General features: G+C 39.7%; 1 protein-coding gene across 2 annotated transcripts in view; it reads left to right on the top strand.

Moving 5' to 3' along the window:
* PLA2R1 (phospholipase A2 receptor 1) overlaps positions 1 to 17,194 on the top strand; it is a gene marked incomplete at its 5' end in the record, with an annotated part of 40,106 nt that extends 22,912 nt beyond the window's left edge. For both annotated transcript variants that reach the window (XM_084265757.1, XM_084265756.1), the window contains 17 exons: positions 456 to 540; positions 1,448 to 1,580; positions 2,057 to 2,092; positions 3,100 to 3,257; positions 4,842 to 4,906; positions 5,260 to 5,363; positions 6,674 to 6,810; positions 7,475 to 7,592; positions 8,169 to 8,299; positions 8,917 to 9,061; positions 11,981 to 12,219; positions 12,737 to 12,905; positions 14,277 to 14,417; positions 14,844 to 14,960; positions 15,355 to 15,531; positions 16,214 to 16,243; positions 16,475 to 17,194. In XM_084265757.1, the coding sequence (XP_084121883.1) occupies positions 456 to 540; positions 1,448 to 1,580; positions 2,057 to 2,092; positions 3,100 to 3,257; positions 4,842 to 4,906; positions 5,260 to 5,363; positions 6,674 to 6,810; positions 7,475 to 7,592; positions 8,169 to 8,299; positions 8,917 to 9,061; positions 11,981 to 12,219; positions 12,737 to 12,905; positions 14,277 to 14,417; positions 14,844 to 14,960; positions 15,355 to 15,531; positions 16,214 to 16,243; positions 16,475 to 16,692 (2,203 nt within the window). In that variant the 3' untranslated portion in view covers positions 16,693 to 17,194. The remainder of the gene's footprint in view (positions 1 to 455; positions 541 to 1,447; positions 1,581 to 2,056; positions 2,093 to 3,099; positions 3,258 to 4,841; positions 4,907 to 5,259; positions 5,364 to 6,673; positions 6,811 to 7,474; positions 7,593 to 8,168; positions 8,300 to 8,916; positions 9,062 to 11,980; positions 12,220 to 12,736; positions 12,906 to 14,276; positions 14,418 to 14,843; positions 14,961 to 15,354; positions 15,532 to 16,213; positions 16,244 to 16,474) is intronic.
* Between the last annotated feature and the right edge of the window lie 204 nt (positions 17,195 to 17,398).

Below are 17,398 nucleotides of genomic sequence, written 5' to 3'. Positions count from 1 at the left end.
TATCATACTAAATAATCTACAATTTAGGTTCTTCCATCCTCTTTACAAGTGGCTGAAGAAGTCTACTCTTGAGTAACATGAACTTAGAAATGGGTGAAAAGAAGTGTATTAGCAACACTAATGTGATTCTCTTTGGATGATCTCTATAGTAATTGTTGAACAACTATTAACGTCAAGGTGATACTCTTGTGAGTTTATATTCCCCATTGAAATGGAAGTTTGTCAATTTTAATCCTATTTTACATGTGTTCATCTTTAAAGATCTAATTTAACATTTTGATAGGAAAACCAGAGTTTACTTCAAGGATACTAAAAAGTGAAGAAGCTTACTACAGAATGATATACTGAATTTGGGAAGAAATGGACATGAGTATTTCCACTATTTAAAAAGTAATTAATCAACCAGCTAATGAAAAAGTACCTGAGAAGTGGTATTTTCTTTGTTTCCATCATAGGACAGAAGAAAGGCAGTTCTGGATTGGATTTAATAAAAGAAACCCACTTTCTGGAGGGACGTGGCAGTGGTCTGACAGGACACCTGTAACTATCTGCATACTACATATTTCAGTAATCTTTCAGGTCACATCTGAGGAAAACTGTTTGTTTTCCATGTCCAAGTATTTCAATTAAAGTAATTGCTACAATAGGCTTAATAGTACACTACCCTTAAAATAGCAGCCTGTGCAACTGCTGAAGGAATTTGTTAGGGTTATAAAGGTTTGCAGATGTGTGTTTTCCCGCAAAGCACATTGTGGTTAACCCAGCACCAGGTATGTGCAGAGTTGAGCACATATATCTGTGTGTGTATATATATATATATAAACACACATATTGGAAAGCTTTGGAGCTGGGCTTAAAAGCTTTTTTTTGTTCTGTGGCTGTTAGGTTCATGCCTGCATTCAGAGCTACATCTTTCCTTTTCTAATACCACTTTTGATTTTGCATCCCTGAAGATGCTGGTGCCACACACCACACTAATGGTTAGTACCTGGGATTTAAGATTGAGTAGCTGAATAAAGCTCAGTTTTTAAACTGTAATTGGCTTTCAGCCTTAAAGGGCAGTGCTAGCTCAGCCATCAATATTTAAGTCAGTTCAGAATGCAAGTGCAAAATTCAGTCGTGTGTCCTGCTCTGGCAGGGGGTTTGGGCTAGATGATCTCCACCAAAGCAAAAGCTGTTAGGTGTGGGCAACTGCTGCTAATCATGTAAAAAAAGTTTGGTTTCATAGCTATTCAATTATTTTTATAAAGAAGTCTGATAGAAGATGGGAAGGTTGAACAGGACATGGTGAGAACCTGATTAAGGACCCTTCTTTTTTGATTTTAACACCTTAATCTAGGTGATCCTCTAGTTGTTACACATGACGTTCTTACTGTACACACATCTTCAAATCCTTCCTTTTTCTCCATAATGAGATTTTTGAAAAGCTTCATCCTGCTGTTTTCAGGTTGTGTCCTCATTTTTGGAAAGCAAGTATTTGGAAGATGACTCAAGAAATTGCGCTGTGTTCAAAGTAAATAAAACTGTCTTCCCAGCACACTGCAATGAAAAGCGTGAATGGATATGCAAAATACCAAAAGGTGAAGTTTTAATTAACATACCTTGTCTATTATATCTGTTACTTGCAATTTGGGAGAGTCAAGGAAAAATAAAGTAAATCTAAAAGCCTGATTTTCAGTGATTTCTGGAGTTCTCGTAGGTCTTCTGCATGAAATCATGGCAAATCTGTATGTAGACATTGGGGTTGGTTGGCTAGTTAAGCAGTTTAATATATGCAATCACTCTAAAAATGGCTGGCAATGATTAGCAGTTAGATAGCAGGAGTTGATCAAAGGTTTTGATTATAAAGTTTACTAAAAAGGTGGTTTGGTAAACGTGGCGATTATTTAACTTTGTTCTGTGTGTAATTCCTTTTTTGCCCCTGAATGAGTACAGCAGTATTCTATTCTTCATTATTTTTAATAAATCTTTGCCATGTGGAGAAAGAAATTTTGGTGAAATGTCTCTTTTCACTCTTAAATCAGCAGTGTTTTAATTTATTTATGTATTTTTGCAGGTGTTAAACCAAAGAATCCAAATTGGTACATTGCTGGTATGAAAACATTTTCTTCTTCTGCATCTTGAAGCAGTATGTTTGGAAATATAACTTAAGCTATTGCTAAAAATAAAATAACTAAAATGTTCTAAGTTGCAGATTTGCATTAAGGTACTCTGTAGTAACTTCTTGTCACAGATTGAAATCTGCAACTCTCTTGCTTAGGACACTGAAACATAGAATCATAGAATGTGTAAGGTTGGAAGAGACTTTCAGAGGTCATCTAGTCCAACCTCCCTGCAGTAAGCAGGGACATCTCCACTAGATCAGGTTGCTTGAAGCCTCATGAAGCCTGACCTTTAATATCTCCAGGGATGGGGCCTTCTCTGTGTCTCTGTGCAGCCTGTTCCAGTGATCCACCACCCTCATATTGAAGAACTTTTTCCTAATAATCAACCTAAATCTATCCTTTTCTAATTCAATACTATTACCTCTTGTCCTACTGCTGCATGCCCTCAGGAACAGTTCTTCCCCAACTTTCTTATAGGCACCTTTCAGGTACTGGAAGGCCACTATAAGGTCCCCCCAGAGCCTTCTCTTTTCCAAGCTGAACAAGCCCAACTCTCTCAGCCTATACAGGAGAAGTGCTCCAGCCCTTTGATCATTTTGTGGCCCTCCTCTGGACGTGCTCCAACAGGTCCACGTCCTTGTGCTGAGGGCCCCAAACATCAGAGATGCTACTTCAGTTCAGTACAGGAGTGTTGCAGTAATGAGCATGGGAGTTTGATAACCTCTCCATCACATTAACACTGCCTTTTTGAGAAGACTGGGCATTCTTTATTTGCATTACTGCAATGTCACATCAAACATCAAAAATTACTCTTTTTTTTTTTTTTCTTTTTATTTCTGCTTCCATAATTCAATATGTCAAATAGGGTTCTGTTAGCTATCACTTATTTGTCCTGTGATGCATGGCTGAAGATGGGCCACAGGGCCCACAAAGAATGAGGCTTGACATGAGTTCTTCCCCCTGCGCAGCGCTGACTGTCTTGCTTGTTTTCTAGAACTGCCATGGTCGTATTATCAAGGAGCAGAATACCTTTTCCATGTCAGCCCTACAGACTGGGAAACCTTCGAGTTTGTCTGCAGCTGGCTTCGCAGTGGAATGGCAACAATAAATTCTTCTGCTGAACAAGCCTTTATCCAAAATAAAATCAAGAAGGTAACGAAAACTACCCCTTTGAAGAAACAAATGCTAAGGCCATAACTGGTTATTTTGTGCTCCATCTCTTAGGATATCTGGGTGCCTGTTGCTCTAGATAGAATCTGAAAGACATTTTACTTCAGAAGTAATTTTATAGATGAGTGTTTATGAACTATATAATCATATAACTATAAAAAGTAGATGTATTTTTGCAACTTAAGATCACTTAAAATTGCTGATTTGCATGCTGCTTTAAAGTCACGTCTACTTTTAATCTTTTTTTAAGTGGATTTATCATTAATATTAGTGGGTATTGTGGCAGTTTGTGTGCATGCTGCAATGAAAAAGCCAAGTTTACACCCTTGGCATTGCAAATCAGGTTAACTTCCTTAAGTTTTGTCCTGGAATATAACATATGCAGCTATTTTAAAGCCTGCTGTCCTTGGCAAAGCTTCCCCAGTGTAGCCAGGTGTGTCTCCAAGTGATGGTAACCAGTTTACTGTGGAAGCAGGAGTGAGAATGGCAATCACTACAGTAATGCTCAGCAGCCCAAATTGACTTTGCATGTGTCATTATAAAACTTGGTGAAAATTTCTTAGCAGGGAATTCGAAATCCCACTTCTCACTATTTCTTTAAAACCTGCGATGTATAGGCTGAGTGCTGTGATTAGAAATTGAACACAGGGACTAGGCAATACCAGATCAGTGATTCCGAGTCTCCTCTTGATTAGAAAGGCCTGTTTCCTTTGTTTGATATTGCTATGTAAGTTGTAACCTGGTGAAATCCTAACGATAACTCCAAGGAGACTGGGCTGCCACAGCACAGGCTGCATTACAGTGCTTTCTGGAAGGAAATAAATGCTTCTCAGAGGCTGGGTGGCTTTGCCACTGTTCTGCACATTCAGAACCATTTTTGCTTTTATGGCTCTTTCCCTAAAACCCCAAAACTGTGGCTGTTGAGTGGCTAACCCTGAAAGCAAAGCGCATTCGCAGCTTAAGGCAGAATCAAGCCAGCATAGCAATAAGAAGTGGCTTTTTGAATAACGTTGTATCTCTGACTTATACCCACAGTACTTCACCCCTTAGGGCTGGAGGTCTAGAGCCTTTCATGAGAAGAGCAGTCAGCCTGGAACATGTCTCTAGAGATCTCTTATATGAGCTACACAAAGTCAGTAAATGCTCATAGAAAACATTTTGGAAACCCAAAGAACCAGCATCATATTAATGCTGAAGGGGAATGATAGTTGCTATTGTCTATTTGTAGTAGTTGCAGAAAGCCGAATTCTTGCCTAAGGCTACAGTCCTTTTTCAAGCCAGATGGACTCTAAACCCCTAAAATTGTAAATCCCTAGTTTACAGAAGATACATCAGCAATCTGGTGGAAACTGGGTGATAAATCATGCACTACTTACATGAATAGTCTTACTGAAGTGACATAAATGAACAGGGGTGGGATTTAGCACCTGTTCTTCCCACTGGAACCCAATGGAGATGCTATTTGTCTGAATACAGAGTCTGACTCTAGGAGTTTGATAATGCTTTGCTAACTGGCCAACAACAGCTAAACATATGGCAAAACATTAATTTTTTTTTTTTTTATAGCTATCAAGTACTGACGTTCACTGGTGGATTGGATTGCATGCAGAAGAATCCAGTGATGTATTTCGGTAAGAATACCTACACTTCAGCTGCTGAGGGTTGTCCTTGGTGTGCCGTTTACAGGGTACCGTTCAGTCGGCTGGGATATTGCCAAGGCAACTTCACTTCTCATGTAAATATCCCTCAGAATCTATTGCCCTTAATTTCATGTTACAGGACTTCTTCTGACAGAGTTATAAGAGATACAAGTCAAAAGCATGAATATCAGCCTTGTTGTTGTGGGTTGTCTGTTTCTTTTAATGTTTAGTTAATAAAGGAGTGCTTTCTGCCTCCTGTTTTCTGACAGACACTTTGAATGGAGAGTGTATTTTTAGGTAAAGATAGGCAGAAGTGTAACTACATTTTTAACATTTCTGTGCAGCTGGAGAGATAAATCACCAGTAACATACCAGAACTGGAATGAAGGGAGGGAACGAGATCTGCAGAAATCTGGGAAACGATGTGGCTTCATTTCTTCACAAACAGGTTTATTTTACATTTTCTTGTGCTGCTGCGACTTGATTTTGTGGTTGGCAGAAAGGACCTTTGGTTTTTTAAATGGCTCTCAAGAAACACAATCCATATTGAAGTCTCGTACCTGCTTTGGCAAGGGGGTTGGACCCGATGATCTCTTGAGATCCCTTCCAGCCTCTACGATTCTGTGAAGTATCATTAATATGCTCAGAGATGAGGTTGATTTGAACATATGTTAATAGTTCTGATCCTCTAATGTCAAAAAACAAAGATTACAGTGATACTGATACATTAGTTTTGCTTAAGAATCTGGTACGTGGCACAGCAAAGATGTTAATGCATTGCTGGTTTTCACAGTCAGCTTTCTCGTAGCCAAATGAGCCAGAAGGACTGAGCAACAGTTTTTCCTACATTTATAAACTGTTTTTCTATCAGCATCCAACTTAAAATACTCAGGTTTCTAGGTTATTTTTGATCTCCTAGCCAGTCTGCTGAGGGATTTTTGAGTACCATGGGTTTTGTACTAGCCTTTATATCATCACATGGCTTTAGAATTTAGTGGAGTAATAAAAAAATGTACAGTGCTGCTGGTTCCAGTGATGTTTGTCATCTCATGGTCTCTATTTTCTGAAGATCTGCAAATTATGTGATAAACTAAACATGTCAGGTGCGATGGAAAAAAAAAATAAATCCAGTTTTGTATCTGTGAGAAGAGCAAAAAAAAATTAATCCAGCTGCACTCTTTTAAACTCAGCCTCAAAACCCAAGCCAAAGAAGTGTAAAACCTTTTTTCCCCAGATGTGATCTCGGGGTTTAGATTCTTGACTTTCAAATGCTTGAGTTTGGTGCTGCCACCTTTAGCATCTGATAAAAGGAAGCAGATGGGAGCTGACCAACAACTTGTTGGGTCCACTGAAAAATGTATTTTCCTCCAAATCAGGTCAGCGTTTTACATCAATACCTGGATCTTGCAAAAAATGTTCAATGTGAGGAAATCAGACTATTTTATGTGGAAGGCATAATTTGTATACCTTTCATATTGGTCTTGCATAACTGATTTTTTAAATATATGATAGAGGTGTATGTTACCTGACTCAGTGTAGAGGAACTGATTTAACATAATAAAATCAAACTGGGAATAAAAGCATGAGCCCCATGGACCATCAAATCCACTGTAATGTGGTGTGTCCAAATGCATTTGATGTAGAGTCTCATCTTAATCATTAAAGGATATATTTCTTAATAATATCTAAGCTAGATAAGAAAAAAACCCTTTCCAAATCCCAAGCCAATATTGAACCATGACTTATCTTTTTACACAGGACTCTGGGGTGCTGAGAACTGTACTGCCTCTCTTCCCTGTATTTGTAAACGAAAAATTGCATGGAAAATAGAGAAAGAGATTCCAAAAGACCAACAAGGAGCATGTCCCAAAGGCTGGTTGCACTTTGGATTCAAAGTAAAACGTTTTTTTCTGCTCTTTGGTTATTCACAGTGGTTTCCATATTTATGACAGAAACTGGACTTCTTAAGGGTTATTCAATATTTGAAGATTTTCTTCCTTTTTGAAAGCAGGGCTTTTAGGCATAACTGCTGACACAGTGATACAAAGGTTTATGGCTATTAAGTGGCTTTGTGCACTGAAATTGTCTTAATAAGGTATCAAAAATTTTACTCTTGTTCAAGGAAGTGAATCCTCATGTATGTGTATTATCTAAATGTATCCGTGCGTTTGCTGTAAAAAGCCTGCTCCATCCTCTTCTTTCCACTTACAACAATTCCAAGTCTTTTATGGTCTCCAAACAGATCTCTGACCCCTTGTTGTACTAAATGGCTCCCTAACTGCTGCCACCCTCCAAAAGATGCTGTTTCAAGTAGGGTTCATCAAAGATAATGTTAAAACAACGTCTATTTGTGATTGAAGGACAAAAGGCAATTATTTCATCAAGCTTCTCTTATATATACATTTCTTGATAGCAACATGCATTGAACTGGCCAGATGTATCCTGGTGCTGAACTGCAGTGACTACAAGGATAAATTTAATTGTGTTTGCCTTTAAGTAACTGAGTCGAATCCAGGGCTGATTGCTTTTCTATTTTTTTCTTTATTTTTTTTTTAACAGTGCTTTTTGATACAAATACCAAAGGAACCAGAGCATCTGAGGAACTGGTACTCTGCACAAGAGTTCTGCGGTAACTATGATGGGTCACTTGCTTTCCTGGAGGATGAGCTGGAACAAGGTAGAGGATGCTGTAGTAAAGTTTCATCTTTGGCACAGGTTTAGGAAAAACGAATGTTCAGATCCTACTTCTGGTTCCACTGTTTTAAACAAATCAGTGTTTCTCTTTCACAGTTTCCCAAAATGTAAAGATTCAGATATTCACTAATCTATATGACAGGTATGTTTTAAGGTGTAATTGTAACTTTTTGAATTTCATACATTTGTAAAACCCCTTCTTTGAAGGTACAAAGAATCTCACTGGCTATCTTACCTTCAATTAAAAATGAGAAAAACTTCCCACAGGAACAGTACCTTGAATTAGTACTTTAAGTTGTTCAAGCTGCTGTGCACGTTTCTGGAAGACCTTATTAGTTAATGGTCTAGATCCTAGCCCAACTGCAGTTAATAAATTTAACTGAATTTATAGTTAGATGACACTGAAATGCCACTCATGTTCTTAGCCTCTTACTTTCTGTGTTACTAATGCCATTGATTAGTAATTCATTTTTTCAGTGCTTTAGTGTGTCAGGAGAGACATCATCTATCCCTAAATTGTTACCAGTTAATTATATTTTATTCCTGTTTCATTTTCCAGCTTTCATAACGATGAATCTATTTGGACAGAAGACTAGTGTTTGGATAGGCTTCCAGAGTGACGATTATGAGAAGTGGGTGAATGAAAACCCTCCCACGTATTCCAACTGGTCCCCGATTGAATCGATGCGCGTGAGTATTTCCAGGGGGGTTAAGGACAGTGGGAAGTTGTTTTATCCATAAAAACATGGCAGCCACGAAGACGAGACCTAACTTGTTACATCAACTGAGTCTTTAATTCTGCAACTTCAGAGATAACTATGGGCACAGATTTACAGGCATAACTAGAGGTCACAAAAAATCAGGCACTACTGTGGCAGTTATTTATGTAATTTGTGACTATAGTCACATTCTCTTACAATTGTTTTTAAGCACCAAAGCTTGACAGATACATATATGTTGGTTTGTGTGGTTTTATATACAGTTTGTTTATATGGTTAGTATCATATGCCGGGTCTGAGTGAAGTTTAGGAGTAAGATTTTGAATTTCATATTTTAGTATATTGTTTTACACCACATTAGTCTGTATTTGTCTTAGTGCTTTAGTTTGTTCAGTGAAAGTTGTGACTTTTTTTTTTATTATGGGGTCACTATTTCAAACTGTGCTTATGGGAGCATTCATTATTCTCCCTAAATGTTTGTAACAGCGACTTTCAGATAATTATTCTTCTTAATGTAATGTAAGAATTCTTCGTTGTTTTTTCCACAGTGTCTCTTTAAATTAATGTAAGGTTCTGTGTTGATTGCAGAGACAGCGTTTTAACAATGTAAACATTCAAGAACAACTTCCACTATGTACATTGGTATCAAATAGCCCTAATTTTTATTTTACGGGAAAATGGTACTTAGAAAACTGTCAGAAAAATTATGGGTTTGTCTGCCAAAAGGATCAGGGTAAGGTTCTTTTTGCTCATTTCTGTTCTCTTTTCTTACTGTATTGAATTAATTTTACCTTGTTTTCATCTAGAAGCAGGTTGTTAGAGGTGTCTGTAAAACCAGACACACAAAAGATTTCTAAGGTAGTTCTACTTTGATAGACAGACTAACTCTGCGCTAGTCAATAAATCAATAGCTGTGATAGAGAAGTAATTTTGAAAAAAAAAGACTTTGTTATTAAGTTTTCTTCTTGACTTTGAGCTTTCTGTTGTGCATCTGAGATTCAGGATTTCATGATTTCTGTCATGGCAAGCAGAGAAACAGCATGAGATCACAAAAGACAAAATTAAGGGTATTGATGAAAATTTGGGTTTTTTTAATTTTTTTTAGGGGGTGGGATTTGCAATATTAGATCGGAAGAGGCTGTTGAAAATGTATTTCTGTGAAAGCTGTGGACTGACTGGCCCATAAAATAGAGTTTGGCTTTTCTTTCATGCTTCTCTAATGTTGCCATGAAGGTCACTTGCTGGAAGCACAAAGCTTTTGTGGGGAAGATGCTCTCCTTGTTTTCTAGCGCTGCCTCTGGAAATGGGAGCCAGTGCACCCCAGGGTGCTGGGGCAGTTTTGGAGCCCTGTGCCAGGGGCTGCCGCAGCTCTGCCAGAGGGAAGCTGCCATGGCACGTTACCAAAATAGACCAGCAGCAAATTCTTAACCTCAAAGCAAAGTGAGGGCTGTAATCTGAGTCTGTAAGGAGTGTCCTTGGGTGTTGTACGTATGCAGGAGTGGTTTTACCCCGCTCAAATTTTATGTATCACCTCTTAGTTGAGCCCTGGATCTGAAGAGACAGTCCTGTCCTGACAGCTGCCTGGGAGGAGAGGGAGACTGAGGTAGAATACACAAATACAAGCTTTGGGCAGTGCTCACATGTGGCTCTAGCAAACTATAGCTGTGTTTGACATCATTTATTATGAACTACAGTTGTGGGGAGTGATGGAGTAATCCTGCACGTTGTTAAGAAAAAAAAAAATTAAAAATTTGTTTTTCCTGCTGGTTTGTTTTGTTTACCTCCCAAACATTTGCATTTTACCCCCTTGCTGGTGCCACAGACAGACAGAAAAGGCATTAAAAGGCAGGAAGGGAAACTGTTGCCTTATGATGGCCAGGCTGCTGGGCACCTGGGGAAACAGGGGCTGGGGGCGCCACTCAGGACCCTCCCCACGCTTCCCAGCCAGATGAGAGTGGGCTGGGGGGCCTGGCTAAAGTGTGGTGGGGATGGAGGCTATGTTCTACCCTGGTCTTATTGCTGCCCACCAGCACGGGGCTGAAGGGACCTGTCCTGTCCTCTCTAGTGTGACACCCACTGCACTCTCCCAGACTGCCATCAGGCAGCTCAGCTTGCTAATTCTGCAGGAAACTTTCCTGTCTCTTTTTTCCCCCCTTCATTATTTTCCATAATTGATGTAATTTCATGCAGCTTTTCCAGGCTGCATTGGCTTGGTGCAGGGTCAGGCAAACACCAGACCCATCCGTGCCTGGAAACATGCAGTTGTCAGAGCAGAGAAACAAGGAAGGGAAACGTGAAACAGCCTCTTGCTGGCAGTAGTGGACTGCTAAATTTTCTCAAATGTCCAAATGTGTCAGTTCCTGGAAAGATGAGCTGGTGCTTTGCTCCTGCCATCCTGTCCACATCCTGTCTCCATTTTTAAATTATTTTCCCTTGGGAACTAAAATGAAATAAGCTAGCAGGAGATGTGAACTGGGCTCTAATCCTTTAGTGAGGCTTTGAGTTAGAATTGTCTCAGCATTTTATTGCATTTCCTGCTTTTTAAAAACTTTTTTTAGCTGTGACACACTGAAAGCTGGAACAAAATAGAGTGCTTCAGTTAGCTCAGGCACAGAACTTCTGGCTTAGGAATTTCTAATTTTAAATTATTGTGAATGACAAATAATAAAATAATTTACTATTTTAAGATGCTTGCTAACGCTCCTTCTATCTTAGTCATAAAGGGAACCAAGTCTAAAAATACTCGACCTCATAGCAAAGCAACCTCTTCATTTTGTAATCATGGAGAAGTTTCACAGACAGAAGTGCTTAATCCAAACTGACAAATGAGATTAAAACTGAAGCATTGCTTTATTTTTAATTCTCTTGCTTAAAGTGTACTGTGGGCATTCATAGACATTAGCAAAGGCTAAAAGCTTCCTGTAGAAAAGTGAGCCCAGCAGCATCACAGTCTGGGCTGGGGTGGAGATGGACTCTGTCTCCTGATTATTTTTTTTCTCATGGGAGACACTTAGTTTCTTTTTGATGCTGCTGTGCTTGTTTATCATGAAAACAAAGTTAAGCCTCCATGCACCGAGGATTTCTATAGAATTGCCAGTACCGTGATCTTCCCTACGTTGGCTCATGGACAGTAAAGATGAGCTCAAGAAGCTCCCAAGCATGAACTTGTACCCTGAGCCACAGTTTGTCATCCTCTCAGTTGTGTCCGTACAATTATTCCTTAGGCCAGGCTTTGTGCTGTAGACTGATCTTGATTAAAAATGATGAGTCAAAAAAGAGGTAATCTAAATTACATGCAGAGTATCTGGGATAAGAGTGCTCTGCAACCCATTGCTGCTGGGTCCTAGGTGATTTCTTATAGACGTTCAAAGATCCAGTCAGCAGAACTAACTCTGCCCAGGTTTTCCTTCTTTTGTTTTACATTACACTCATTTACCCATGTGATGAGTTTTGTGCTGTGATGGAATCTCGGACACTGTTCCAGTAGTCGTCTGTTTTGTTTTTGAAGTTCACGGTGCCTTCTTGAAATCAAGGACTGTGCAAAATCAGATTTTGCTTTTAAGGATAGTTGTGATTTTTTAGGAGCTGTTCTGCTATGTTCAAGCTGTCTGTTTTAAAAAAGAAATAAATCCTTCCTTTCTGTTCATAACAGACACATCCAGACATGTCATCAATGCTTCTGAAATGTACTCTGTGCCGGATACTTTAGAATATGGAAACAGAACCTATAAACTAATACGTGGGAATTTTACCTGGTCTTCAGCTTTAAAAACCTGCATGGCAGATGGTGCGGAGTTGGTCAGCATTACAAACCAGTACCACCAGGCTTTCCTCACAGTCATTGTGAATCGGCTGGGATACAACCACTGGATCGGGCTGTTCACTTCAGATGTATGTAGCGGACTCCCTGGCTATGAACATGTTGCTGCAAAGGAGTTTTTCCAGTTAACAAGCTCACGGGCTGTGTCATTCATTTGAAGTCACAGAAAGTTTGCATCTGGAAATGAAACCCTGGAAAGCCCTAACTGGTTTGAGTTTTTTGCAACATAATGTGTAAATCTAACCAGTGCAATTACTACTGAAAACTAAAAGTATAGAAAATATTTTTAGAACATACAAAAAACCTCTCTTGTAGTGTCAACATTGAAATTATGTTCTTTCACTTGCAGTTGCTCAACGGCCCTAAGAACCGCTTGCTGAAAACAGCAGGTTAGATGCAGTCTGTAGTCTCCCAGAAGTAAATTGGGAGGATCTTCTGATCTGTCTTTTGTAGATCATTCTGGACCTACCCAAAATTCAGAGACCTAAAAGACATTTTGCAATATCTGGTGAGGATGCCACCAGAAAATGATGAGCTCGTGAGGTGCTATATCATATCAGAAAGATAATTTGAAATCTGTTTTGGCAGAATGGGCTGAACTTTGAATGGTCGGATGGGACGAGGTCTTTGTTTACCTTCTGGGAAGATGATGAGTCCCAGGCCTTCGGCAGCTGTGTTTACATTGACACTGCAGGGCACTGGAAGAGTGCTAACTGCGAACGACTTCTGCAAGGAGCTGTTTGCCATGTGCCACCTAGTAAGTCAGAGCGAAGTTTTCCATTAAATGTTTGCAGCTGCAAATGTGCGTATTGACAGCGGAAATAGATGAAAGAAAATGAATTGCTTTGAGGTTAAGCAGTGGTAGTAGTAGTATTTACAAAACTGAGGCATGTTTCTGGCCTTCCCTTGCTGTATCTCCTATTTCTGAAACCACCCACGACATGTCGGCCATCAGGTCTGGTCCGCAAAAGAATGGGAAGAGACCTTTCATAATAGAAAAGAAACAGGAAAATCACCTACTCCGTCTCTTCAGCAAACACTACATTATCTGTGAAAAATGATGATTGCTAATAACGTAGCTCAAAGGGAAATAAATTCAGTTTGCTGCAATTAACTGTAGGATGAGAGAAGGGAAGCACTTAGAGCAAAGTGAAAAATGAGTCATATCTTCACTGATTGCACATCAAAGATTTTGCAATAATTATTTTTTTAAAAAGATAAGAATATTTTACTATACCCTAAAATATGGTGTGCATCCTGCAAAGCTCTGCCAATTACCCAGCCTTAACTTGAATCCAGGATTCAGGTCTGGAACTCCTTTCATTCTGGACTGCAGAGCCTTCGGCAGCATCTAGTTCTCCAAAGAGTTCCTGTTTGGTGGTATTGAGCTCCAGGGATTCACCTACAGCCTATTATAGCTTTTGGACCTGTTGAGAAGCTGGTTTGGAATCCTTCGAGACAATAATTTTTCGGTAGTGTGGTTTTTGTAATGAAGCTGACTAACTTTCTAATTCATTTGTAAGTTACATAATCATACGTTGCCTGAGGTTTACTTAATTTTTAAAAAATGTGGTTTGCAGCAAAGTAGGAGGCATGTGAGACTGTAGGCAGCACTACTGCACTGCCAGAAAGCAGTGCTGGCCATCACAGAGTGAGCTGGCGGGGTTGCCCTGGGTCGGAGGGACTCTGCTGCAGCACGTTGCACACCGCAGAAACAGCTGCTGCTTACTGACAGGAAGCTCTCTTCTCTGCCATGGTATTTGGCACAAGTTATCTTTGTGGCTTAGTGGAGAGAAACTCTGCGGTCCTTGGAAATCCCCAGCCCTCTGGGACACGCGGGGCAGCCCGGAGTGCTCTGATGTGCCTGTATTTTGCTCATAACCCCCCCCTGCACATTGGTAGTGGTTAGATTGACCTGATGTTGTGAACCAGCAAGGCTTTTCATCAGAAATAAAACCAGCTTTACTCTTCTAATGCAAATATACACAGCCAATAGATCTTCATTTTGAAAAATAGAGGCGTAACATAAGAGCGTGCTTATTAGCATTGCTCCAAAACAGCGTGTGGAATGTTGTATTAATGTGTGTGTTGTTGTGCCAATAAAGCTGTGCTGTTATTTCTACCACAGAAAAGAAACTCACTGCCTATAAAGGCTTATGTTCAGAAAAAAATGTTCCCTGGATCAAATTCAAAAACAGTTGCTACAGCTTTTCCACAGTTCTGCAGGGCACAAGTTTTGATACTGCATACGAAGTCTGCAAAAATCAAGGTAAGTGATTATTTTGTAGCTACAAAATGTCATCTTGATGTCTTAAAATGTGTGTTTTCTGAAATGACTGAAATCATGGCATGTCTTTTCTCTTGTTCGAGATAATGATAGTGGAGCTCGTTAGCCAGCTATGAAATTCCATCAAAATGCATCAAAAAAAAGTTCCCTTCCAAGTGAAAATATTGATTTCTGGAATAATACATAAAATCATTTTTTCCCCTCCAAACTTGTTTTAGAATCATGTAAGAACAGTTTTATATCAGCACGAGCATTTTCACATTACTCGAAGTTTTATGGGCTTGCAAGGTATAACCAGATTTTTTGAAGCTTTTAAATTGAGGCTCATAATTTTAATTTTTTGAAATGCAATGGTACGTTTTAATGGCATGGAACATTTGAAAATCTGTTCTGTGTTTTAATTTGTAGGATCAAATCTTCTGACTATTCAAGATGAAGATGAAAATGCCTTCATTTTGGAAGAATTGCACAGTTTTGGTTATTCTGTCCAAACAATTTGGTTGAACATCCTGCTTGTTACAGAAAGTAAGTTCTGGTTGGAAGAGAACTGCATGTAAGAACCTGCTTTGGTTTTTGGTAATTTTAATGCTGGTGGAACCATCTTCCAAAACACTAATCTTTTGAGATATTTTTTTCTGCTTATTACCTATTTATTATGTAGTAAAATCAGGTGAGTTTTCTGTAACTGTATTAGTATTCTGAATACTTACTATGTATGCATGCATGTGAATGCCTTTATTTTCTTCTTAAAGAAGCAGTACAGGCTGTCTTCTGTGTCAGCCTTATAGGATGTTTTTTAATCCTTCAAGAAAAAAAAACAAAAACCAAACCATAGTGGCCAAACAAAATCCTGGCATTCCATAATAAGTCCAACTGAAACACAGATATTTTCTACTGATCTGTATCTTCTGCCCATTAGATGAGACAGTCTCCTGGCTTGATGGTTCTCCCTTAAATTATTCTAACTGGGGCATCAGGGAGCCTGAATTTGATCATCTCAAAGGGAATTTCTGTATCAGCCTGAAGACCACGGATGGAGTCTGGCAATTATCTCCATGCAGAGAAAAAAAGGGATTTGTATGTAAAATGGATGCAGGTATGGGCTTACATAAAAGGCGGCAGCTGTGTCCTTGTAACCACTGTTTTACATGTTCCTTGTTGCTTGCTTACTTGCTGTTAGTTTTCATTTAAATAATTCTCTCCCTTGGTATTAGGAGGAAAAAAAAAAAAGAAAAATGTGGTAAAAAACCCCAACCAAGCAGGGTGACCTCCTTTTGAGGAAGCGGGGCAGCTGTTGCGTTATTGCTGACTGCAGTAGACTTTCCACGGCACGGATGAGCTATGTGTAGAGCACGGGGCTGACCTCAGCTGACCCTCTGGGGACCAGCAGGTGCAGCCTGGGAGAGCAGCAGACACCCTGTCAAGTAGGAATGTGAGGCTGTGAGAGAGCTGAAGTGTTTCCAGAGCCCACCCAAAATGCTTGAGGCACTGTTGGCCCGATGAATCTACCGCTGCACAGTTCTGCTCCAGCATCTGTACTTCAGTGGAGAGATACCGCCACTCATCCTCACACAAATGTCAATTAATGTACCCTGCCAAATGCAGGGGATTTTAGATAACGGGTTAGGTCATGTTTAACTGGGCCAGTAGGAATCCCATTGACACGAGGCAAAAGGAGAGCCTGGTTTTAGGTCTTTTCACTATTAGTTTTACAGTGAGTGTACAGAGGAACTTTTGTTAGCTCTGGGTAATTTTATGACTTCTCCATTCTATTTCAGATATTGATGCAACAGAACCCTCTGAAAAAGGTAAGTTCTTCTGTACTTCTATAATTTTTTTTTTTTAATAAGGAGTGGTTAACACATTCTGAGCTGATATTTCATGAGGTAACATTGTTCACTGTTAAACCTGTAATTTATAATGTATAACGTATAAGGAGTAATAATGTGTTTTCCATAAGACATCTATTGTCTATATTTACAATTATCTCTAATTATAGCTATATTTGCTTAATAACAGTTTCTGTCTTTCCCCTTCAGCCTCATACCATGGGCTTGTAGCTGTGGCTGTGCTCGTGACACTGGTGATGCTGACTGCTGTTTCCCTTTTTCTGTGGTGCCTGTACAGACAGAACAACCGACTCTTCCGCAGGATACTGTGGGTTAGGAACGCCTATTTGCCACAGATTAACGCTGACGTTCCTGCTTTGGAAGAAAGCATCCTCATTTCTGAGTTTGAGAGAAGTGACAGCAATTAGTTGATCAGAACTGGCAAGCAGTCGTGCCTTCTGCATGAAACTCCACAATCTACAGAGGTTTTCTCCATCTCGGGAGTCCCCTGGGGTACCCATACCCGGGAAAACCCCTGCAGCCATCGGTATGAATACCATAGGGGCTCCCTTCCTTGGAGAGCTTTTGCTTTGTGGCAGGATGAGGGGAGGATACAAGGCAGAACCATGCAGAAATTGGCTCCCTTGGGACAAGCCAGGAACTGGAAATACTCCCACACCATAAACCTCCAGCCATTCAGATGGAGCCGTTGTGTCCAAGGCCCCAGAGCAGTGGGCATTTGCCTGCAACTTTTTCCTTTGGGAACATTTGTGCTTTTGTATGTTGTGTTTATACGTCTCAGAATCTGCTCATGAGCCAGCATTAAAATTTGGCTTTAAATTTAGGAACTCTCAAACGTATTGCAAAGATGATGTGGTAGATTTTTTTTTTCCTTAATAGCCATTTCTTCTGCAAAATGAACAGTTATTTTTTCAGATAGTGGATTCTTGCCAGGGGGATTTCCAGGCTTGCAGAGAGAGGAAGTCACTTTTGACTTGCAAGTGCCAGAGTTCTGGCAGTTTGGCCCATAATGCCTAGTTCATGTTATAAAATAAATCAATTGAGAGACACAATGGCATATGGGCTTTGTCATCCTGAACTTAATATATTGAGATTCTTCCAGCATCCCATTAA

This window comes from Gallinula chloropus (assembly GCF_964237585.1).
Source record: "Gallinula chloropus genome assembly, chromosome: 5".
Lineage (NCBI taxonomy): Eukaryota > Metazoa > Chordata > Aves > Gruiformes > Rallidae > Gallinula > Gallinula chloropus.
The sequence above is the reverse complement of the archived record's forward strand: the minus strand, read 5'-3'. Positions and strand labels throughout refer to the sequence as shown.